We start from the raw sequence: 25,322 nt of genomic DNA on the forward strand, positions 1-25,322 counted from the left end.
GCTTTCTGCGTGGTTTCAAAACTGGGATGCCTCAGATCGCGGCTTCGAGAATTTATCTGAAGTTTGGCGCGGCTGATGACGTCGGATCGCTCCATGGGACAGTTATTGCTTTCGCATTAAAAGCAGACATCTGTCAGTGTGCGCCGTGTATGAGATGTTTGTGTTGACTAAGCACCAGGTGCGTATTATGCACGGCGTGCGGACTATCTAAGCAAAAACTTTTATTTTTGAACCCAAATTTGCCCCTTGTGTTATGTACTGTGGTCTGGAGCCTGAAGATAAAAGTCATGCAGCATATCTAGTAATTCCCGGTGTGTCTTGCATTGTTGAAATTTGGTATTTGCACACTGAAAGAGTATGGACGTGAATAATCATTCATAAAAAAACTAATTCATGTGATCAGGAAAACTACCTGTCATATGTTCCTACATTCCTGGCATGCAAACAAATCTTGATGCGCACACGGCTTTAGCAGCATGTGCCGAGTGGCTGAGAAATTTGTGCGCAAGCTGCTTTCGAGCGAGGAAAAAAAAGCTTCGCTGTATTGTCTTGCGTAACATGCTGTAGTAAAAGATTTCTTAAAAGCATGGCATTTATCAGGTTTGCCATGCTTTTCTGTTACGGAAATGGTCCTGATTCATCGGTCCAGAGGACACTAGGAAGAAGAAATATTTGTAGCAGTGCACGAACAGCTGGAATAAGTGTGATGGGTCCCAAGGGACATAATTCGAAGGAGATTAGAGTTAAGATGCGAAATACAAGCTAATGGGTTTTTATTGCCCTCTGGTATGATATTCGACTATTATGACTTAGAACTAGCAATGAGTGCCAATGCATTCAGTCAGGTTTCTGCAAGCATTTGTTTGTATTTTTTACTTCCTTGGTGATTGGTCTGCTTGTGCCTTGTAATCGGGTCGATCTACAGAACTGCTGGCGAAAAAGAAATCTCGTTTGGTCGGGTCAAGAGCACTCCCAATGTCACTATTCGCTTGTGCCGTATTCTTCAATATTTACAAAGATCAGATTTCAGATTGTAGTGAATGCTGGAAAGGCTAGCATTAGACAAAAGCAAACAAGATGGGCATGATGTCATATGTGAAATGCGTAAATGAAAGGTTTACATATCATTGGGGTGAATAAAGCTCACAAACAAATGTTGCAAGGGGAAGGTCTCGGATCCTCCTTTATTACATTGAACAAATAAAGCATCACTGCAGTTTAGAGGTGTGGATTTAAATGACACACAGTTGGAATTGACCCTTTCACGCTTGAATTTCGCTTTAGTTAAAGATATCTATTGTAGCTTCGAAAAAAAAATTTAATGCAAAAATCCACAATTCGGTATATTATCTTTTACAACAAACAAAAACAGCACAAGAACATTAAAACTGGCAAAGCAGCATTTTCAAGCATTCTGAAGTGTCCATGGTCATGTTAGAATGCTCCGGTACTACTACTTGCCGGGCCCTAGCCAACTTCATCCATGGGTTGTCTCGAATAGTCAAAATTCTTAAAACCTGCAGTTCACAATGAGGAGTGCCGTCTCCTGGCTTACTTTCGATTTACTGGTGATGCCAAAACTCGTCGCAAGGCAGACGGGGAGCCCACCAATGCAAACAAACTGCTGTTATTACCTGTGTCTTTGCCGCTGTTGTCTGAGCAAAAGGAAGAGGAGCATTTAGGAAAGAGTCAAGCTTGGAGGTCATTCGTGATAGGAGAGGATGGTAGAAATTATAATAGTTATGAGCCATTCTTACCATGCTTTGAAATATTGTTGTATTGCTACATTCCTTTTTATACTTACTCTTTGTGACAAGGTCGCACATGATAACGGCAGTTTGTTTGCGTTGATGGGCTCACTCTGTCTGCTTCACGTGGACGAGACCCGATGTCAGCACCAATTCAGATGTAAGCCACCAGTCAAGCACTCCTCAGAAAAGAAAGGCCGGCTGGCATGGAGCTGTCTAGTATCTGCATGACTGTGCATGTGTCTTTCAGAGGATCAAACATTTGCATTCTCATCCAACAGACAAGATAAGAAATCTTTAAATAAATTGTGACAAAGTGTGCACTAAATATAAACATTTTCGGGTAGGCTGCCAGCAGTCTAGGACAAAAAGAAAAAAAAAAAAAAAAAAAACATTCAGCGCATTACATTTCTTGGGCATAACAGTGAAAAGAGTTCACTTAAAATGAGGCGAGACTCAACAAGTGTTGCTTCATCGGTAGTGAAAATGTTAGCCTAAATACTTCATTCAAAATGAGATCACTGCAGTGTATAAAGATAAATCCCTAAACTTCCTCAATGCAGTCTTGACAATCTGAGCAGATCCAGATCTTGGGCCTCCGTTTCAGCCCCAGGCACTTTAAATGAGCTACTGCTCCACATGCACTGCATTGCACTACAGCGCCAGTTTTCGCTCCTTTGCAGATGCAGGACTTCTTGGCCCTTTCAAGTTTCTTTTGCAAGTCCCTGGAGCGAAACTCTAAAAACACATGGCTAAAAAAAAAAAAATAGCTCTGCCTTTCCAACTGCTGTATCCCAGAAAATATTGTTGAAATGTATCATCTCAACGCTAATGTCGACTCCGGTGTACACCACAAAAAAAGCTCTCTCTACACCACTCAGCGCCATCTGCGCCTGCACCTGCGCATAATGGTCGTGAGTGGCTTCAAGCTGCAGATCCTTTGTCAAATAAGACGGCAGCTTAGTGTCAGGGTCTCGCAGCTTCTTGCCCTTGCACGTAGAGGGGCACTTGATCTCTAAGACTGCTTTAGTGCAGCACGAGCAGGTGACTAGACCGTCAGGCGAAGCTCCCAGGAACGGCTTCTCGGGACAGACAAAGAGGCCTGTGTTCTCAACTTTAAAGTCCCTGTGATTTCGTTCCTCGGATAAGACGAACGCCCTCCGAGCATCACCCTCACTCGCCTTTCCATGTCTTAGACTTGGTACATCGGGAGCCTTGACATACCCCATGATCTCGGACACAATACCTTCCTGTCCATTGCGGCACGAAAGTACCCTCCCAAGGATTGATGCAGTTATCCTTCCCTGCCTTTGCTCAAACCAGGTTCCAGAATGGGCCTGACCACGCGTGCCCACCTCAATTTGCCCACATTGCAGGGTAGTCAGTTTCAAACCCTGAGCTGCCACTTGATCATGAGGGGTGTACATCTGTACAACGGAGTCCGGAAACATGACACTGGGAGCTGCAAGGTCTTGTCCCTCCGAGTCGCTGCAAGTATCTGTATCCTCGCTGTCTGTCAGTGAAGAAAGCAGCAGGGTGCTAGGAGCTATTTCCTAAAAAAAGAAAAAAACATCCTTAATGCACACTGCTGGCCACTAGAAACATGATGAACACTAGTGGCGTAAAACAACAGCACCGGCCAGGGACCCCGGGACCGGGGGAAGGGGGGGGGGGCAGTGGGGGCCATGCCCCCCCCCCCCCCCCCTCCAAACTGTTCCGACCGCCCCCCCCCCCCTTTCTTGTCCCCTCCCGCCACCCGTGAGGCTGTTGCATGTTGAAGCTGCACTCGCGACGAGGCCCCACAGACTAATCCAACATGAAAGACAAAACATGTGCCAACACCAGGCTAAACCGCGTTGGAGCATCTGCTGTGCTGCGACTACCGAAGCACTCCCTGTCGGCGCTCGTTAGTGTCATGATGCAGTACTTCGCCTCACCGCTCCTATATATATATATATATATATAAAGAAAGAGAGAGACAGAGATGCAGGGTAACGGTGGAAAACAAACCAGGATGTATTCAATGTTTCGACCTGGAAACGTCTTCGTCAGGAAAATGATGAAAATCTGCCTCAGGTCGAAACGTCGAATAAACCTTCCTGGTTTGTTTTCCACCGTTACCCTGCATCTGTCTTCTACGCCTTTGGCCTCCAAGTCAACATGCCCCTATATATATATATATGTATATACACAAAGAGAGAGAGAGGTGAACCACATGATGCGACATGAACCCCCACATGTCGCCTGCACACATCAGATATATTTCCAGAGCCCCTGGTACTGGCGTAAAATCACACCAGGAAGGTCACATAAGTGCTTGTTATGGCTGCGAGTGTCAATTATAAGCCTCAAGGATTCAATAACGTGCTTAGGTGGGCCAGTTGACACATTGCAAAGGGTATAAAGCGCAGAAAAAAACATGGACCGAGACACGAAGACAACGACACAAGGCGCTATCTCATATGAAGTTTATTTGAGCACGCAGCTTCCACTAGGACGACACCGTCAGGGCGTCTCGCCGTTCATTTCAGCAGATTCCTCTGTACCTTCATCATTCAACAGCACAAAAGTTTAGGCAAAATACAAAAACAAGGCGTCACACGGGCTACATGAGGCTTTTGAGATTAGGGCTAGGGGAAACAAGTGCGTCAGCGAAAGGTCACTGGCCCTATCTACGGACGAGTACGAGTACTTAAAGGAATAATGAAGCCAATTTCGGATATTTTTTTGGCGATTGAACTGGGTTCCAGGCACGTCTCGGGCCACGTTGCCCAAATTTCAGCCGAAACCTGCGCTTGTGTGCCGCGCAAATCAATTAAACAGTCGAGGTAATAATCGTACCAGGATCGACTGGGGCGACGCCCCGAGAGTTGCGGGAGAAGCGAAGCTCACGTGACCGTTGCAGGGCAAAGAAGCACGACGTCACAAGAGACACGTCAGCGATTGGTCGAAAGAAGAGACCTGCCTTCGGTCACGTTTTGGTTCGTGATTTTTAGGGATACTGTTCTCATTTTTGCTTAAATAACCATGAAAAGTATAAATCGGCCGGAAATAATTACTAAACCGTAAATAAAACAGCATAATTGTTTTTCTCTTTGCTACGCTGGACGCGAAACGGGCAACGAGCAACTATGGGCAAAAACAAAAAAAGGAAACACGCGGGAGACGTTTGGTTTTGGTTTCAGATGTCGGTGTCGTGTTTACTTTGGGAACACGGTACACGAAGGATTCTGCAAAATGGTAGTCATGCCAAATTTGAGGGCTGTAGATGGGTGTTCTAACGGTCGACTAAAGACCAGTATTCCTTCAGGCGACGCTAGTTTTCATGAGTGGGCTGCCGATCGTGTTCTTTGACGACGAAAAGAGAGGACGTCCGACTTTGGCGAAAACCAAAAATGGTGCTGTTTATTTTCTCCTTCTTGGGGAGCGTCCCCCGCAGAGTAACCGGTTTCCGGAACGGCTGAGACGCTGCCGCTTTCCCCTCGGCATCTCCCCCGTGTCCCTACCCTTCGGCAACGCGCTGCTCTCATCTCGCCCGCACGAATGTTGCTCACTGCTTTCCTGCTCCGGAGCCTGTGGGCCGCTCGTTGCCGGCTGGGCGGTCTCCGTCGGGTGATGGTGGAGGCCGCCACACACATACTCCCAATCCGTTGGTGTTAGGTTAGTGAAGGGAAGCCTGAACTCGCTCGCGAGAGCGGCAATGTCGTCCATGTTGACAAAAGATTCGACGAAACGACTGCGCCACCGCGCTGCTATAACACAACCGCAGTAACCAGAGTCTCGATCTCCTAAATACTACCGATACCGACTATTCACACTTGACGTCACTCCCTACGTCACCTCCGTTTTCGGAGGCCCAGAAATGAGAACGGAGATAGTTCAGTTTCGGTTTCTTCAGTTCTTTCGTAGGCACAGAAATGCACGTCACAAATGTCTACAAAAAATTAGGCAGCGTGCTAGGTTCCCAAGAAGCCTAAAAACATCATTTAAAAAAATTAAAGAAAATTGTTTTCATTGTCTCTTTAAAACATGAGCTGGGCAGGGATTGATTGATGACTGTGCGTTCCCGTTGGGAATAATAGTGTGTACTTTTTCGAATAAACTTCAGTTGAGAGTGCGCTTTGTGTCGTTGTCTTCGTGTCTCGGACCGTGTTTGTTCGACGCTTTATACCCTCCCCAAGGATTCATTCTATTGTAAGCAGGATTTGGTTACAAGGGGCCCGCCCATGAGAAAATGCAATGGACGGGGCAGCAGTGGGGGAGGTCTCAGCAAAATTGAATATTTCAGGCATCGCTATATGCTTGCCCGGAATACTCTCGCTAACGTTCTGCATTAGCTCTATTGTTGCTTTCGGTGCAATGCTGACCTCGACAGGCTACAAAATTGATGCCCTCTGACCAGCATGACTCGTGATCACTGAAAATCGTCATCAAATAAAAGCTTATTGCTACGAATGCTGTAAGGTTCCGGAACCCCTTTTGTCGTCTTACTTTTTGCACAACTAGAGGCCCTGCGCTAACAGTTTTGGGGGAGACATGTGGGTGTTCGCTCGGGCATGGAGTCGCAGATGACCCCCCGGCGAGGGGGCCATTGTATGTCGCGGATGGCAGTCTGCGCAACCACCCGAGAGCCGCTTTTCTTTGCTGGCCATGGCTGGAGCGTTGTGTTCGACGGCGGTAGCCCCTTGTTTTCTGTCGGTGAAAGTGTGTTGTTTTCTTTGTGCTGAAGACGGACCTCCCCCACTGACGGGTTTGTTTTGCCCTCTCGTGAGTGTCGGGGTGACCCATGTTAACTGTATCCGCGCTTCCAATCAGTGTCAGGATGCCCTCTGTGAGTTAACGCAGCTGGGTGTGGCGTGCCAGGCCTGTGCGGGAAGGCAGAGAGAGGGTGACGCGCTGAAGCTGTAAGAGTACAGCCGAGACAAGGAGAGGGGTCTTCTGGTTTGGTGCCGCTGGAGAGAAAGGAACCGATCTCTAATGGCGGCCAAGTGCAGGGCTCGGGTTGCCAATGTTCATATTTGTATAACTCGTGAGCTAAATTGTCCTTTATTAAACTGTTGCAAAGAAATACCTGCGTAAACAGTTGTCTGGCCCGACCCGCTACACCACCGCCACCGTCCAACGCAAAGCATGCTCCTCCACACCATAGAGGAGGAACCACAGTTTACAACCTAGCAAGAACCTTATTAATTCCGTCATCCACAGCCCCTTCGTTTGTGGATTGGCAAAAGGGGCTGCAAACGGTGCCGTAACATGCAGAAGAAGTTTTTAATTGACAGCATAGGTCTCTTCGGTCTACATTGCTAAATGATGAAAGCTGCAATCGCTGACAGCCGACTAAATCACTGGAATGAGGCAAACATGATAATCCACCGTAGGAACGCCTGCCTCCTGTGGAGTGCGCCCACGAGTTTTGTTCAGTGGAATCCGAGCTTAAAGCGGCCGTACAGTTTGTTTGTTGCGAAGTTATGCCAAAACGAGTGGCGTATCCAGAGGGGGAAGATTAGAACGCTGAAGCCCCCCCCCCCCCCCCATTTCCGCATCCCTAGTCATGGATATCCCAGCCCCAGCCCCCGCCCCCCCCCCCCCCCCCCCCCTTCTGCGACAAAAATTCCTGGCTACACCACTAACCTGATTCTGCTCCCAGTCAACCGAAGCTTTGTGAATATGCCCTTTGCCTGAGAAAGTTTTGATACTGAAATGCATAATATGCAGACGTAGAAATATCGATCACATGGCTAATTGAGCCAACTTTAAAACAATGGCGCTTCATTTCATACGACAAGTTATTCACATATGTCTGAAACACCCAATTTTTCTTTCTCTCTACTTGTAAATCTTTGAGGAATGTTGATTTGTTTGATTACTAGCAGTGATAATAACATACAAATATACGGCCCTTTTGCTGCCTTTACTTTATCAAGTGTCGGTTTCAGCACACCAGTAAGCCGAAATAAACATGTGTCAAGACAGCATACCTTCACTCTCTTCAGGAATGTTTGCACCTGGTCATCTGTTGCAGTGGCCAGCTGACGCTGCTTTGGGGCTTCCGAGGCTGAATCCCCAGTACGCTTCTTTTTTCTCGCTGTCTCTGGCTTGACGAACCGAATGTCAACGACTTCAGCAGCCTGCATGAGAAATCCATAATTAAGTTATGCTTCCTTCTGGAATAACACCTTTCTAATACTTTTTTTAAGATAACGAGACAAGCAACTGGCCGTATCACTTCTGCGCGCGTTGCAACGTTTCTCTTTTTTTCTTTTAACAGTAACATGGTAATGACCACGTCATACCTGTGCCGACGTGGACGGGGAAATCCACCGGCACTCCATTGAGGTGGACGATGGGTCGTTGAGTCCGTGTTTGACCTCCGCTTCCACGCGAAAGAGCAGCGCCGACACATGACTGCACGCCTCGCCTAGGCTGTAGCAAAACACACAGATTAGATCACGCACACAGCGCGTTAACTCAACTCCTGGATGCCAGTTGAGAAAAAACGCTTACCCGGCCATGCAAGTGCAATGGGCGCTGATTATGGTGCCATCTTTTCCCACAAGAGTCCAGGGCTGGTGCACTTTCTTTACGGTCTGGCTGGCCTCAACGTCGGCAGCGACGAGCACTACCGCGCTATCTCCGACGGCTGCACTGAAGCAGCGCAGTTGCCGAACCTTGCCGCTGATAAAACTATTGTATCCATCTGACAGTTTGAAGCTTCTAAACTGCTCTCTCGAGTAGAAACACGTACCTTCTACGAGGTACGCGTAAATGTCGCCGACGTGCACCAAAGGTAACCGCCTCGAGCCGGTTGAGCCTGTCACGAATGCGTGCTGGCGTAACGACGGATCAAGTGGGTCCGGCAGCTCTTCCCCGCGGAAAGTCAATTTTTGTCGATACCGCTCTCTGGGTGCGACGTCCAACGCTCGGTAGTAGTCACTGCTCATGATTTAACTATCGTGCGGATAAATTTACGGCACAGCGACCTCGTAGAAACTTAACACGTCCACAGCAAACTCGGTCACTGCCAGCGGGAAAACGGGAAAACCACAGAGGCGGGCGGACCGGAAGTACCAAACCGGAAGGTTGGTTGGGCTAACCAATCACAGCGCAGGACAAGTTTGTTGCCAAACAAAAAAGGGCGAATAATAAAACTGTTAGAACTAAAATCACACACCCTGCACATGTGGAAATCTCTTCAAATACAACATGTATCATTCCCCCCTCCCCCAATCCCATTCCTGCTCTATCTTTCTTTTATACCTTTTGTTAACTATACTCGTTGTCACGTAAATAAAAAAGAACTTTTTGCGTATTATTCACGCGCTGCACAAAGTAGTCCTACAAGATTTGTTTGTCGATCAAAGAAGTGATAGAATCTTTTTTTTGTTGAAATTCGTACGTCTTGATAAATAACATAAAGCTAATTTAAGCTACTGCACCTGCGTGCATCTTAATTCAGCACAGGAAGGAAGAAATTGGTAACGTCCGGCGAAGGAGCCGAACCTCTTTTTATTACGGTTCTTGAGTTGAGCTCCAAGCCTATATTTGGACATGCTTTCTCGATCTCGCTTGTCAAGAGTTTGGACTACTGCTGCTCTAAGAAGTTCAGAGGTCGGGGGGCATTAAGTATTTAAAACAGGCAAAAGTTGTTAGGAAGAGATGTGCATTATTACAGAGGGACATATCCGTTCCGTTATTTATTTATTTATTTATTATACCCTCAGGGCCGAAGCATTACAGAGGGGGTGGGCAACGGAAGTACAAAAAACGCTGAAAATGGTTAGTCCGGCACAGATCATGAATAGTAACTTGTTAAAGCTTCTTTAAAGAGGACGAAATCGCCAATAGACGCAATGGGTGAGGGGAGGCCGTTCCAATCACGAGATGTTTTTGGGATGAAAGATTTGAAAAAAGAATTTGAAATGGAAGTGGGTATACCAACTTTGCAGCAGTGATCGAGGCGAGAGGATACGTAGATGGGAGCACTGATTAGTTGTTCTTTCAAGAGTGAATTGGCATAGTAAATTTTATGGAATAAACAGAGACGGGAGATAGTGCGACGAGTGGAAAGAGGGGGCAGTGAGAGACTAGCTTTCATGGATGTGACGCTTGATGTACGATGGTAGTTTGATAATATAAAACGTGCTGACCGGTTTTGGATGGCTTCAAGCGCTGATATGAGGCTTTCTGTACCGGGATCCCAGACCGAGCATGCATATTCAAGTTTTGGTCGCACCAGTGTTTTATAAAGTAGTAATTTTAATGATGATGGAGCTAGAGAAAAGTTACGTCTTAAATATCCAAGCATGCGGTTACTGTTATTAACGATATATTCGGTGTGAGTTTTCCATGATAGGTCAGGAGAGATATGAACACCTAGATATTTGTAAGTTGATGCGTTTTCAAGGATGTTATTTGATAGGAAGTAGTTAGGACAGAGTGCTGCTTTGCGAGAAATCCTCATTGTCTTACACTTCATAGTGTTTAGTTTCATGTGCCAAGCATCACACCAGGAAGAAATTGCATTTAAATCAGATTGAATTATGTGTACGTCAGAGTCATTAGTAATTTCACGGTAAACAACGCAATCATCCGCAAATACGCTTATGGAGGAGGAAATGCTAGTAGGTAGGTCATTTATATATACTAAGAATAAGAGGGGGCCTAGGACAGAACCCTGTGGTACACCGGACTTAACGAGGGACGATGACGAGTTTTTGTTATTGACAGTTACAAATTGCGATCTGTTAGTGAGGAAACACTCTAACCAAGATAAGATATATGGATCAATACTGAGTAGGCTAAGCTTGTATAGTAGTAGTTTATGTGTTACCTTATCGAAAGCCTTTGCAAAGTCCAGAAAGATGCAGTCAGTCTGAGATCCACGGTCCAGAGCCGAGTGGAGGTTGTGGGTGAAAACTAAAAGCTGAGTATCGCACGAGAAAGATTTGCGGAATCCATGTTGAAAAGGGCTAAAGAAGGAGTTGCACTCCAGGAAACGCGAGAGCTGTGAAGAAATTATGTGCTCCATGATTTTGCAGGGTACGCTAGTAAGAGATATTGGCCTGTAATTGAAAGGGGAGAAACGGTCACCAGCTTTGTGAATTGGAACAACCTTCCCTACCTTCCAGTCCTCCGGTAAGACGCCATGATCAAGTGATTGTTGAAACAAAGATGACAAGATGATTGAGGAGTACATTTTGGTATTTTTTAGAAATTTCGCGTTTATCTCGTCGACACCTGATGCCGACGACAGCTTGAGGTTTTCAATAATTTTAACAATACCGGGTGGATCAAACACAATTGGTAACATGGGCAAAAAATCAGAAGATGGTAGTACGGGATGGTTGGCACCTAAGAAATCACTAAAGACACTGATGAAACTTTCGTTGAAAGTCATAGCGCAATCTTCACCAGAAATCACCTCTCCGCCTGAATTTTTAAGTTGTATTAAATGTTTGTCGGCAGGGTTGACTAAGTTCCAAAACTGTTTTGGATTGTTAGTGAGCATTGAGGGTAATTTTATGCTGAAGAAGTTATATTTAGTTTCATCGACGGCCAATTTGTATACTTCAGCTGCCGAATGGTACGCGGCCCAGCGATCGGGAGACATTGATGATTTAGCTGCTCGAAACAAGCGCTTTTTCTTATTAGACAGCCTTTTTAAAGTCGTATTATACCAAGGTGATTTCGAGTTTGATTTGACAACACGACAGGGAATGTAGTTGGTGATCAATGAAGTAATTTTATCTTTGAACAGACACCAATTGCCTTCAACCGATCGTTCTGAAAAATTCTGCATATAAGAGCCCATGAATGTACATAGCTCGCGGTTTATGGATTCAAAGTCGGCTCTGGCGTAATCACGGATGTGTTTGACACAATCAGCAGGATTGTTCTTAGGACTTTTCAGGAAAAATTGCAAGGCTAAATGGTCGCTAAGACCTGGAAGATAAGAGATCGGCTCTACGAGGTCCTTAGACGTAGTTAAAATAAGATCAAGAACGTTGGATGCTGAGGACGTAATTCTCGTGGGCTCGGTTACTAATTGCGAAAGATTAAAATCTGCACAGAGATTTAGGAAATCGTTGCTTTCAGAAGAATAAGGCACGCAAATAGGAATATCTTGTGACCAGTTAATATTTGGGTAGTTAAAATCGCCAAAAATAAATAGCTGCGAGTTAGGAAACCTTGAAACAATCCCGCTAAGTGTGTCATGTAATAACTCCACAAAATTCTTAGCAAAGGTAGGTGGGCGGTAACATGCACAGACAACAATGTTTCTGTGACTTAGTTGGAAACGTACACACACAATTTCTAAGCTAGATGCTAAGTTAATATGGGATGACTCAATGTAATCAGCAACTGCAACCAGCACGCCTCCGCCCGTCCGCGAATCCCTATCATGCCGATAAACTTTGTACTGCTTATCACAAAAAAAAAGTTCATCGTTACGTATTTTGCTAGAGAGCCATGTCTCGGTCAACACGATGATGTCGGCAGAAGCAGAATCAAGAGCGGAGCACAATTCATCGCGTTTCTTTATTACGCTTCGGATATTTGTAAAGAAAACAGAAACATTTTCCACCGTCGAATCTTTGACTGGAAGAGTGCACGATTGTTATGACGTTGCTAATTGCACGTGTTGCGGTTGGAGTGACTCGGCACCTCTATCAGTAGCACTGGTAGCACTAGAAGTTTCATAAACTTCGTCACTCGTACTGCAGTAGGCGTAACACTTCTTGTTTAGGTGAAGCCTGTTGTACCTTATCTTAAATATACTATTGGGACTCTGAGATTTTGCGAAGTCAAACAACTTCTTGCGCGCATAACGTGTGGCTGGTGCGAAGTCTTCATTGACTGAGACGTTCCATGTTTTTAGTTTAGCTTTTGCTGAAAGGATGCTCTCTTTAGTTTTGGTTGACACAAGTTTTACCATTACTGGTCGACACTTGTTTCGAGAAAACGTACCAAGCCGGTGCGCACGAGTGATTCCCTCTTCAGAAATGCTCAGCTCAGGGACGTTAGAAAGCAGCGAGTGTACTTTTTGCTCAGATTGGGCCCAGGTCTCTGAGGGCGAGTCATCTATACCATGAAAGATTAGATTGTCTCGCCGAGACCGATCTTCGAGGTCGTCAAGTCTAGCACGCAAGAATGCATTTTCTTTTTTAACTTCTTCTAGAACCTGATGTGTAGTGCGTACTTCACAATCCAGTCTATCAAGAACATTAGTCTTAGTTTCCACATTCTGGAGCCGGTTAGAGATGTCAGTGATTTTGTCTTCCAACTGCTGTTGATTTGTTTTGATTTCATTTACAACCATTAGTAGTTTAGACTGACCATCTTGAAGCAGTTTGCACATGTCGTCAAGCTGTTTGTTACGCGTTTCAGGACCGGGGTTTACCTCAACGTCGCCGCATAGCATCAGCAATTTTACAACATCTATACTCTGACCGACGATCGAGAACAACTCCCGTGGGCATGGGAACACAAAAAGAAAAACGTCGCTTGATTTTTTAGTGTACAAAGAATCGATATTACTAACCTGCGTACAGAAGAAGCGAAAAACGTTAGCCGTCCGCATCGTATGGCTGTTCCCATGCCCAGTGAAAGCATAGGCGATCGGCCGGTCCCTCTTATCGTGTGGCGCCGCTGATGTCGCTGATGATGAGGCTGTCCTCTCGAACGTTTTTGGCAGGATGGTGGGCGTGTCCGGTGGGAGACGAAGTGGCGTGTTCTTGTTGATTACTGGCAGTTTACCCGCCGCTGTGACAGGTTTTGCGAGTAGAACTGTAGAACTTGAATCCACTGTTGGTAGGAAGCATGTGCTGAACATCAACTGCGTACAGAAGAAGCGAAAAACGTTAGCCGTCCGCATCGTATGGCTGTTCCCATGCCCAGTCTCTGAATAAAGATTGTTTACGTCGAGCCGACTATACCAGTGACTTTGGTGATCGAATAGGAATGCCTTTGACTTCCAATACAGATGCCAAATGTGTCATTTATAATTTTTTTGCGTGCGCAAAAAATGTTCTCAGGGGTGCCTTGGATGTTGCGAAGACGCATTATTCACTGCGTTTGTATTGTTGTAGTAAAATGTATTTTCTCCTGTCGCGTGGAAGTTAGTAAGAGAAACAAAGTATGGGCTTATCCTCAATATATACTATATATGCATAGAGAAACGCCCCTTATGCGTGTTCGACAATTGTTATACCTGCCGGCGAGTTTATTATGACTACTTGAGCTGTACCGATGTAAAACTGTATCTGACAGAAGGATTTGTCGGGACCAGGTGCTTTTCTGTAAGTGTTTGTATAGTTGTTTGGTAAAGTGACACAATGGGCAATCAGTCCCTTTGCATAGTTTTTGCACACTTTTGGTTAATAATTAAAATATTTTGTGTAAATATCTTATGTACCGTTGTTGATGCATTAAATGTAATCTTTATCTTTGTCCAATTCACAAATAGCGTTAATTAATTTTTAAGTTTTACATATTTGCCATAAAGAGAAGACTGGCTGTTCACCTGCAAAACAAAATGCACAAAGTATAAATGACTAAAGGTACGCCGAAATAACTACGATAAAATGTGTTATCGATTACCAAATGAAAACAAATTCAGAAGTCAAAAGAGGCAACAACAATATTACCAAGAGTAGCTACACTTTCTTCATTTTTTTTCCAAACACGCCTTTTTTGTTTTGGTGTAAACTCGCTTACCCATCACACTTTGCCAGGAAACGCACTTAGAATTGACAGCGTCAAACCCTCATGGGAATCCAACTTCCCGAAAAAGTTTGACGCGACGCGACGAGAAAATGTGTAGCACAATTACGCCTGACACTTCGTTTATGCGCCCGCTCACGTTTTATCATCGTGATGAGGAGGCGAGAATTCCCGGACTGCCGGAGGGGCCACGCCGCAGCGCTACCTTTAATAAACCACTTTGAAGAAGAAAAAAAAAAAAAATAAGGAGGCCTACATCGGTCGTTACCCAATCTTCTCCACCGAAACGCCCGTTGCCCATACGAAACACTGCTCCATCAACGTGCAGCCTTCTTGCGCAAGGCGCACAAGGAAGGAAGCCTAAACGATTATCCTTCAAATTAAAACCTCTCAATCCCGTCTGCAGGAGCCCATGCGGGCATCTTTAAGAACTTAGAACGAACAAAACCAAAATGACAAGGCCACAAGATTCTATGAATATATGAGTCTCGTTCGGATATAAACGGGGCTAAGTGACGAAACATTTCGGCTTTGTGCGGATAGGGCATCCAGACTGTAACGTTTTTGTGCCTCTCGACTTCCGATGAGGAACTCCGCGAAAAATTAAACACACGAGCACACAGAAACAAGATCACGCAAAAGATAGAACTGCAGCTGTTTTCGGGAGAATCGCTGTTTTTCTTGTGCTGCGGCGAATTGTTCGGAACTATACGTAGCCTGAATATACAGGGCTCCTGCTGTATAAGGAACCGATGTAAGGTTAGGATGCTGCTGTGACAATATTTAGAGGTTCAAGAGCAGACCGAGTCGTCAGGGGCCCATGTTAAGAGCGACTTGACAGACCTACTGTATGCTCACAGATCAATATGGCGGTCCTCGAGCGCACGCGCGGAGACTAACACAAAGTACAGTCCGTTGCTTCAAAAGAAAAGGCTCGTTCCACCAACCGACGAGCTTCTTGCAAACAGAAGCGCCATGAAATTCGTGTTATTCCCGCCGCAGCCGGTGTTAAGTGCTTGCCGTTGTACACGCACGCGAAAAACAGGTTCGATGGCTAGTTCGGGTGAAGGGAAATGTTTTTTTTTCTTTCTTGGTCTTCCTTTTTTTCACATAGAGCAGACGACATTCAACTAGGTCTTCAGTCTTCGGAAATACAAGGTGGGGCCTGTAAGCACCCTTCGTGTCAAGAACGATTGTCGACGAAATTCGGTCATCGATAGAAGAAAATGAGGTGGCAACCAGGAAAAGAACAAATTTTCGCATCATAAACTTAATTCTTTTGCCATAACACGAGGGTTTGAGTCTGAGAGCCGACTGGACTGTAACTGAACGTGGAGAGGCACACACACCTCATCGCGTTTGTGAAACAACGTGACATGACTAACCTTAATAAACACGTATACGCAGCTTTTTTTTCTTTTTCGTTTGCTTGTACGAGATCGGGGCACGGTCCGGCTGACACGTAGCCGCGAAGGGTGCAGTCGTTTCCTTTCGCATTTTTGTTTGACACAACGTCATGACCTTCTGAGACGGGATTTGGAGCTGTTTCTATTAGAGACGCCATCAACTACCCGAATCGCTGGTTCGCTAAACGCTCGTCTATTAGCTTCCCGATTGAACCGACAATGTTACAACAAAGTTAATTGCAAATAGGCTCGTTTTGCCGTAAGCCGCAAAAATGAATGAAAGCCCGCTTTGTTTTACTTCCCTCTAAATTTCTCTGAGTTGAATTCTCGATGGCACGTAATAAGAACAAACGAACCCCGTTCGATCATGAACTGTTTCTAGAGCGACCGGTTTTCAGTTTGGGAAGAAGCCATTAGAAACTTTCTTATCGCGACCCTAATTCCACCGCATTCGTTCAGTGCACATGTCCCACTGGGACGAATGGCCGTTGTGTTTCCACGCTCGTGATTTCCATTGCGCCGCTATTTTTAGGGCCCTCGATCGCGACGGCTTACCCCAACCGTCCACGTAGAACGACCTTGTCCCATACCATGACGTTCCTTGGAACAGAACTAGGGCAGCGCGCATGCAGTTATACAGCGACGCAGCACTGCGAGCCATGCATGCATATTTTGATCGCTCGTATACTTGGGCACACGATGAGGGTCTCCGTCCACTAACATTCAGACGGAATAAGCAGCGAGGAAGTTCGTACGTATAGCGTCCGGGTAATATGTGCCATTTCCATGCTTGAACAGCGGGCGTAATTATGGCCCCGCAGACCTCGGCGACACCGCCTCGATACGTCTACGCGTCCTCTGACACCATCCATGTATATATGTCAGAGATTGTGAGGCCCCGATCGAAATCACCTTCAAGGAATCCCTTAACGTTCAAAATGTTATTTTTTCTTCTTCTTCATTATCTAGGCGTTTCTTGCGGTTGTTTTTGTTGTTTGAATGGCGCTACGATGGCGGACCGGGGCATAAATGGAGGCCCGCGGAGATCGAGTCGGAAATTAGTGGCCGTTACACGCCCTTTTCGGCTCAAAAAGGGGCCTCGTGAATTATAGCACCGCAAGCGGCACGTCTCAGCCCATAGAGCTGCATGCCGCGGGCGCTGAGGGGTAATATGGGTCTGTCGGCCCCATAGATTACGCGCGGTTTGGTTACGGCTTTGGGGCGTATAAGCTATCGGGAGGAGAAATTAAAAAAAGAAAAGAAAAAAGAATACGTTGTTGTTAAATAGATGCGTTCACTTAAGTATTCCGTAGACATCTAATTATTTATGCGGTCACTAAATTTTCCGAATTAACTTGATTAACGGTGTATAATATAAAGAAGAGCGGATGAAAACAAAAACATCTTTAAATTTACTAACCGGCATGTTCCGATGAAGTGAATGAAGCATAACCTCTACTGAAACGACGGCAGCAAAAAAGATACTCCTTTTTGTTTCTGCTACTCCATTAAGATAAACCACTTGATTCTAATACTTCATTTCTAAAATTTAGAAATATTGTATTTGGTGAAATTATTTATAACGATACCACGTAATAGACCCTGTCAAAAGTCACGTGCCGTTTATTAGAAGGTCAGAACCACTGCACAATGGCGGAACAACTGTATCGAGGAACGTGCAAGTCATTCCATCAGATAGCGAACGTCGGAGGGCGGCCAACAGGAGCCGACGAGCCAAATCAAACAGCGTCCAAAGTGCAACGTCACTGCGCTGATCACTTTTTTTTTTGTGGGTGTGTTTTGTCTTTTTTTTCTTTCTAACTCAACCAAACGCATAAAGTGAGCCGTGACGTTGCAGTTTTAGTCGGCCATTGTGCAGGGATTCTACAGCTGCCAACAGAGGGAGCCTTTCGAAAGGGATCTGTAGAAAACAAAGAATCGCGAGCTTAGGCTATTTTTTTAAATCCATTCAGTTAACATATGCGCTTGCTCGTACGCGCTGTCGTTAACATCCCCTACATTTTAAACTCATAAAATTGAATATCAGTGTCATATATATATATGTTCCATCTAGACAATTGCCCAAAATAATGTTAAATTCTGTTGAATAACACGAAAAAAGGTAAAAGTGAAAGCAATCTCCAGGCGCGCATAAAGGCATGAAGAATGCTGCCGACATGATAAAAATAGGTTGGTTCAACCACCAATGTGAGAAAAAACGAGCGAGACTCGACGAATATATCAAGAGCAAAATAAGAGGTGTGGCACTTCGGGCAATCTGCAAGACAAAATGTTTCTTATTCTTAAACGATGTTCCCATAACGTAAAACGCTTGACTAGCGAATAAAACCGAGAAACTAATTACTCGCGCCAAAATTGGTTTTAGCACATTAGCACGTGTGAAACTTATTTTGCGAAGCCGATTTTTTGCAATTGACAAAGAAAATATGAAGAGTCAATCAAACCCCCCAAAACAAATTCAGAAGACCGATTGCCTCTCGATATCGGCTTAACAATGGCTGGCACCACAGAAAGAGGGCAGACAGTCCCCAAGGACGTTATGTGAAGACCTCTGTGGCGCCCCGTAGCTGACACCGAAAAAACCAACCGTCGCCATCTTTCCCAAGGCAGAAAACGGATCGACGCGGTCTACTCCGTACTATGACTGAAGTGATCTTTGGCTTGCATTGTTGTGATGTGCGGCGTTTCATTGAAGGCAAATCTTTGTGAAACAGTTGCAGCCGTTCCAGAAGGCGATGATGGGCTCGTGCGTCGCTTTCGGCTACGTAAATCGCGTGAAAACGACAGAAATTACTTTTCATGCGTAAGTATTCAGCAAGCACAATGCAACGAATCTCACTCGCTCGCTATAGCTTATACTACTGCACGTGAGCAGGCTTACGGGAGAAATCTTGATGATTATGTGCATTTCAATGGCAAAATAGAGCATTAAACGTGGTTACAAGTCGCAGGTCTCCCAAAGACAACACTTGGCGTGCGTGGGAGCGGGACTGTGCGCCTATAACAGTCGTGCATCTGCAAAACAAGTGCTATAAACGACTCCATTTTCACGAGCTTGATATTTCTCTAATTTCTCAAAGCGCTGGTTTCGGTGATAGTTCACGTGCACGAATTTTCGCGATCATGAGAGGTATGCTACGTATACATTACGAAAACATTAAATAGGCTGAATACAACTGGACAACGTGTTGCTGTGAAGGAAGAGTAGTTTGAATTGAATCATATGGGTGTTTGATAACTGTTTTGAGGGAAAATTGAGTATTTTGTCACTGAATTTGCCTTTTTCAGCAGCCTACCAGGGAGCAATGGCTCTTTCAACTTATTTAGTTAATTTACTGTATTCAACTCATCATCGTGACCGTTATATTTTTTGTTATTACTGCAAATAAAAAGAAATCAGATAGAAAAAAATTGAAAGACGTAAGTTTATGTTTACAGCCCGATAAAAAAAAGAAAAAAAAAAAAAGAAAACATCTTTTGGTTTTTTTACTCGGCCTGGATGTTTCTGTAATATTTCGGAGGTAACTCCAAAGTTATAAATGAGATATTCGAGAAAAAGGAATCCAACGTGTCTTTAGCGGTTGTTTTGTTTCTCCTGTAATACGCAGTCCCAGAGGCAACAGGGCACTCCAAGCGTCCCTTCCAGCTCGCACCTGTTTTTTGCCCTGAGTAAAATGGCCGCCGACCGGTTAATCTGCCTTCACCCGATCGCATGGGAGAGTGTCGGGAACCGCAGTTTCACAAGTCTTATATGACCTGCTCGGCAGCCCCTCTATATGTTTGAAGTGTTTAATTTTAATGTGGGAAATATTTTCTTTAATGGTGACGGAGTGGCCGGTCACGCCTTAGAGTGGCTAATACCTCCATTTATTATTTTAACAGCTATTGAAGGGTAAGAGGAAGGTCGCCCCTATGCATATTAGTTCAGATATCTGCCAAGTTTCATTAAAAATCAAGGTATGAAACTCAGAAATGTTTATTTTTGTTGCGTCACACGCCCATAAATGGTCGGAAGTTGAAAACCCGAGCTTTGGAGTGACTACGTCCTTCGTAAAAATGGCGCGCCGACATTCGTAATCTTTCAAAACGTTCAATAAAACAAATAATCTTTTTTTCTGCAAGGGCTTGGGAGCAGTTTGCGATTGAACTCACGTTATTGAGATAAAACTCTCACAGAAATATACTTTTATTTAAACTATACGCTTTGTTGCGACCACCTGTCATGCATTCTAGAATTTCGAAAAAAGTCGACTGGAATATCAAAGCAGAAAGTCGAAAAGTCCGGAATCGCTCAAAGCATTGTCAACAACTTCCGCCCAACCCAAACTGCAGCGCATTTTCGTTGTCCCGTCAACTGATATCCCCCTGGTTTCGCTGTCGCGTTAGTTCACTTGCCGCACCCTTCGGGGCACGCGGTTCTGCAGTTCCCGGAACACTGGTCCGCAAACACCACCGCCTTTTTCCCGCGCCGACGCGACTAATGCGCGGGTATGCACGGGGCCCGATAAGCTAGTAACGCGTGAACAGGATACAGAGTTCGCTGGAGATCGACTAGTTGCTCTTGTGCATGATAGCGGTCTGGCGTAGCAAAGCGCGCATGAAGGCTCCCGAGTGTGGCGATGACCGCGAGGGCGTCCCCGTGGCACAGAGAGGGTTCTTTCACCGTAACGACCAGTTTGGGAAAGGCGTTAGCTGAGCCACTCCATCAGGGCCATCAAGGCTGTCCGCGGAGGCGTGTCCCTGCATCCCCCTTCCTCGGTCATCTCAAGACCGCGGCCCCAAGTGCGGGTCATTTACGGGAACCGGCAAACGACGGTATCCCTACGCTCCGTTCACACCCAAGCTGACAGTGTGGGGAGAGCTACGCGCCCACCGGACCAATCAGCCTCCTCCCTTTCACCACCTGACCCCGCTCTCGGGAGCGTCGTGACCATTTAGCGAAAGAGAGACGCAGGCGGCAAGACTGATCCAGCGAGCACGTAGCTTCCACCGCACTGTCGGCTTAGGGCTGGATGGAATATGTGCCCACCGCATCTCCCATTGTTGTCCGCGCCTCCGAGGCGAAAAATTAGGGCCGGAAATGCTTTGCTTATTTTTTTTTTTTTTCTGGAGGGCTCACGGGGGTTTTGACACGTTCACGCCCATGCAGTGAATCGGGGAATGCTTTCACCGTGGACTTAAGGAGGGGCGAAGATAAATGAGAGAGAAACCATATGCGGTGCTGCACCAAGTCGCGCTTTGATCGGACCAATGACGCACTGGAACAAACGTTCCAATACCTTCCGATGAGTTCAATCGAAAGCGAAAATGTACCGAATGATTCAGCTTGAGTTGACTAATGAATTCGCCGCGGTGAGAAAGCTGGGAACAATATAATTCTCAACAAGGCAGTACGATCAGGGGAACACAGGTCAGAACAAAACGACGACAAAATAAAACAAGGAGCCAATGGAAGGCGACGAAACAGCATCCATAAAAATTGCGCAGCCTTAATACAGTTTTTTTTTTTTTTAATTGCATACTCGGGCGAGTCAGTAATATAAGCCCCCTTTTTGCCTCCGAGCTTTTCAAAGACCTGGATTTTCAAAATATTTGAAATGAAATTTCTCAATATTTTAATATATTTTTTACCGTTTTTATTGAATTCCCATACGCTTGAAAATCACAAGCTAAGCATGGCAGGAGGAAGCTTTCCACCAATTCCTCCTTTCCTTTCGAGAAAAGCAAGAGACTCTCCTCCTTTCTGCGGGGAGCAGTTCAGACATTCGCTCTTGTGGGGAGAGGAGAGGAGGAGAGCGCGAGAGGAAATGGCGAGATGAAAACTGGGCACCGCTTTTTCTCATCAAGTTAAAATAAGTCACCAGAATTAATTGGGGGGCTAGTTGGTTGAACATCTAGACGGTGGTTTTGAAAGCGCAAAAGACTGAGAAGAGAAGGAGGGGACAGGACAGAGCGCTCTGTACTCTCCCCTTCTTCTCTTCTCAGTCTTTTGCGCTTTCAAAACCACCGTCTAAAATAAGTCACGTTTCGGTTTGACTTTCAACCATCGGCTCTGAAATGCTGGCTTCACTGGAGCATCATTGGTATGGGCTCAAGAATTGCAGATGTCGCGACAAAGCACTTTACCATAAGATATTTTCTGTTTTATCTTTCCTTCCATTCGAGAAATAACGCCAGATGTTCACCCAGTCCGCTGAAACTCCTTCGGTTTTCTAGGACGCCTGTAACCCCTGACCAAGGCGAGCCAGATTTTTTACTTCGAACTCAGAAAGTAGATAATTTCTTTTAAATACAATTATCTCCCAATTATCTTTTTTACCAGATTTTTAAAACTTTTTAATGAGGAAACTCGGGTCTAGAAAAATATCCGTTTAATATCATGAATAGTTCACTGGTGCGTAATAAAAGCTGTGTATCAAAATATAACTTTTTGATTTAAAGGGACGGTAAAACTATATTCAATTGGAATGTTTTTCACCTTACACGAGCTTACTGGCACTGGTGGAACTCAAGGATACTCGCACGCAACGCCACTGGCCAAGAAACTCCTTTGTTGCGCCGACATTTCATGGACAAAAGCGAGCATTTTCATTTATTCTCTCCTTCATGAAACTTGACGACGTAACTGGGGGATCGCAGTATCCTCAGTGACGATATTTGAATGCTGTTCATAGATTGGACCCGAGCATTGCGTCGAAACTCGAGTTGGGCTCCTGATAATCGATAGCTCGAGAAGCATTCGAGTAGTGACCCGTGTTCAGACGCTGCAATGACAACAATAGCCAAACCATAAATATGTCTGGAACTCAGCGCGTATCCTGTGCTTTCCCAACCCCTGTGCGTGGCTATGATGAGCATTGGCGGCATATAATAGAAATAGAAACCAGATCACGTGGCGCTTGTTCTGGCTGCGAGTTGAAAGGATGAACGCTGGTCGTTTTTTTTTTTAAATTTATTCTTCGACTTCGATGACGTGTAGTGAAGAACGAATTGGTGTTTCACAGGTCATTAACGTCATTGATCCGTTCTAAGCGGTATGCGCGCAAAGTACAAAAATGGTGGCATCGCCCCTTTATGGTAAACTAGATTGTTTCAACATACCGGGAAAAATACCTTTATGATACTTTGAACTAGTTGATCGGGACACATGAATATTTATAACTTATAAAACACATTTCAAACAAACACACTTTTACAAGAACAACGCGTGGTACAATAAGCAACCTGTAAAAACAAGCCGAACTAAAAAAAAAAAACAAGAAAAAAACAACAACACGAAAGTAATGTTTTATATTGAAAAAGTGAATTCGGTTTTATGATTCTTCAAATGGCAGGAAGTTCACCCGGTTTAAAATAAGATGGCTTGTCTCCACTGTACGATGGCAGAACTGGTATCCAGTACACTCATTGCGTAAAGGCTCATCTTCAGAGCTCCGGTAAAATGCTTGTTGATATCAAAACAACTAGAAATCAGGTTTGAGCTGATTGTATCTTTGCCTGCAGGGCGAGTTTTCGCGGAATGTAATTATGAAACCATTGAAAAAAAAAAGAAGAAACAATTGCAGTGAATTCCGAGAAGATTATTAGAAATGATAACAGTGGCGTATTATTTTTCTTGATTTTCAAAACATTAGGAAAGCTGCACGTTGAGGTGTTAACATAGACGCATATGTGAAGCTAAGTCGCCATGCTGCGTTGGCTGGGAAACGGAAAAATGGTCCCGGGACAAATGGTCCCGGGACAAATGGTCCCGGGACAAATGGTCCCGGAATAAATGGTCCTGGAATAAATGGTCCCGGAACACAAGGTCCCGGAACTAATGGTCCCGTAACTAATGGTCCCAAGTCCAAACTAGGAAAAAATGGTCCTAGAAAAATATTGCCAATGTGGCCCTTCTACGTTCTCAGATAAATCCGATAACATCCAAAACCACTCGCCGATAAACATTTTACGGTTTTCAATTTATAAGAAAAGCTCCGAATTTCGAACTCCACTGGTTTTTATATTTTTCTGGGAAGCTCAGAAATGTTTTGCGCTATGTAAACCTAATGCACCTATAAAGGCATCGAGCTCTGCTCGTTATGTGTGCTACCACCACGCGTCATGACGAGAGGAAAGGAATTCGAGTTTTATGGCTTCAACAATATGACTGGGGGGGCACTCACTGGAGCGAATGACGTTTTAGCGAACGCCCACGTTTCACCAAATGACACTTTAGCGAATAGTCGGCCGCCGCGACGCGGCGTTGACGAGTAGGACAAGTGGGTTCACATTTTTGTAATGAGCCGCCGCTGACTGTCGCCACGAGGCGCCGTAAGGGGCAACGCGGGGGGGAGGGGGGGGGGGGGGGGGTTAGCACACGTTTTTGTTGTTCGCTAAAACGTCGATTCGCTCAAATGTCGCTGTTCGTTAAATTGTCCTTTGCTCATGTGATATAGACCCGCTTCAACAGTATGGGTACTCATTTTTCGTTTCAAAAAAGCCTACTGATATAAATATTCTCAAGCCGCTTATATAAACATAGTAATAACTCGTATAATATCGTATAAGGTCACTAAATTGACAGTTACAAGATAACTGCTTCACAGTATTCATTTACGGATGAAGTATATTGCATGGTATATCTTTCAAAATGATCTTCTCACAGGACCATTTTTTTCTATCTTAAACTTGGGACCATTAGTTGCGGGACCATTTGTTCCGGGATATTTGTTCCGGGACCATTAGTTCCGGGAACATCAGTTCCGGGACCATTTTTTCCTACACCCTCGTTGGCTCTGTATTTTTACACTTGCCCTTCTGTCGCTGAGTTATTTTAATGCTGCGGTTTTGGTCGCTGTACTTTGTTGGCGCGCTTTTGTCACTCCAGTAAACACAACCAATAGTTTTTACTGAGTAAATGATGCAGCATCTCTATCAAAATGGTACGGACGTGTGGGGGCCTGCCTGTTTTCTGGGACATATCGCGTTGTTGTGTAAGCTTTATGAACAGCGTTTCCCAAAACCATTTTGTGTAAAACGTTTGAAGAAGAAACTGCACTTCGCTTTTACGTGAATGCAAGATATTTTTCTTGATGTGAAGTTTGCTCGTACCAAACGTTCTGTCTAGCAAAATATGGTCTCCGACGTCTCCAAGCCTGAATCGATTTGCATAATCCTTCCTATGTGTTCTCCTTCGTTGATTGAACTCACTTTTTAGCTATTGTTACCTGATCACTCTTCCGACTTTTACCCAATTACATTTGGGTGTACACGTCTTTTTAGTGCGCTTTGAGTAGTTCATATCGACACTCTTCGTGAACAAATAGTTGAAAACTCTTCGTTCCCAAAACTCCTGATAAATGTTTCTTCTCAAAATTAATTGCTTTTGCCTTCGAATGGCGTGCACGGCATATCGCATTCTGCTCTCTGATTCTGCCGTACC

At 45.0% G+C, this 25,322-nt stretch overlaps 1 protein-coding gene across 1 annotated transcript; it reads right to left on the reverse strand.

The window, feature by feature from the left end:
- Nucleotides 1–8,713: 8,713 nt before the first annotated feature.
- On the reverse strand, nucleotides 8,714–13,637 carry LOC120844078. Its single transcript, XM_040215686.1, has 2 exons — nucleotides 12,453–13,637; nucleotides 8,714–8,766 (listed from the first exon to the last, which is right to left on the reverse strand). Exons 1-2 carry the CDS (start codon nucleotides 13,621–13,623, stop codon nucleotides 8,714–8,716), a joined length of 1,224 nt encoding a protein of 407 aa, XP_040071620.1. The 5' UTR covers nucleotides 13,624–13,637.
- Nucleotides 13,638–25,322: the final 11,685 nt, after the last annotated feature.

This window comes from Ixodes scapularis, unplaced genomic scaffold (genome assembly GCF_016920785.2).
Source record: "Ixodes scapularis isolate PalLabHiFi unplaced genomic scaffold, ASM1692078v2 PGA_scaffold0__279_contigs__length_252992795, whole genome shotgun sequence".
Classification (NCBI taxonomy): Eukaryota; Metazoa; Arthropoda; class Arachnida; order Ixodida; family Ixodidae; genus Ixodes; species Ixodes scapularis.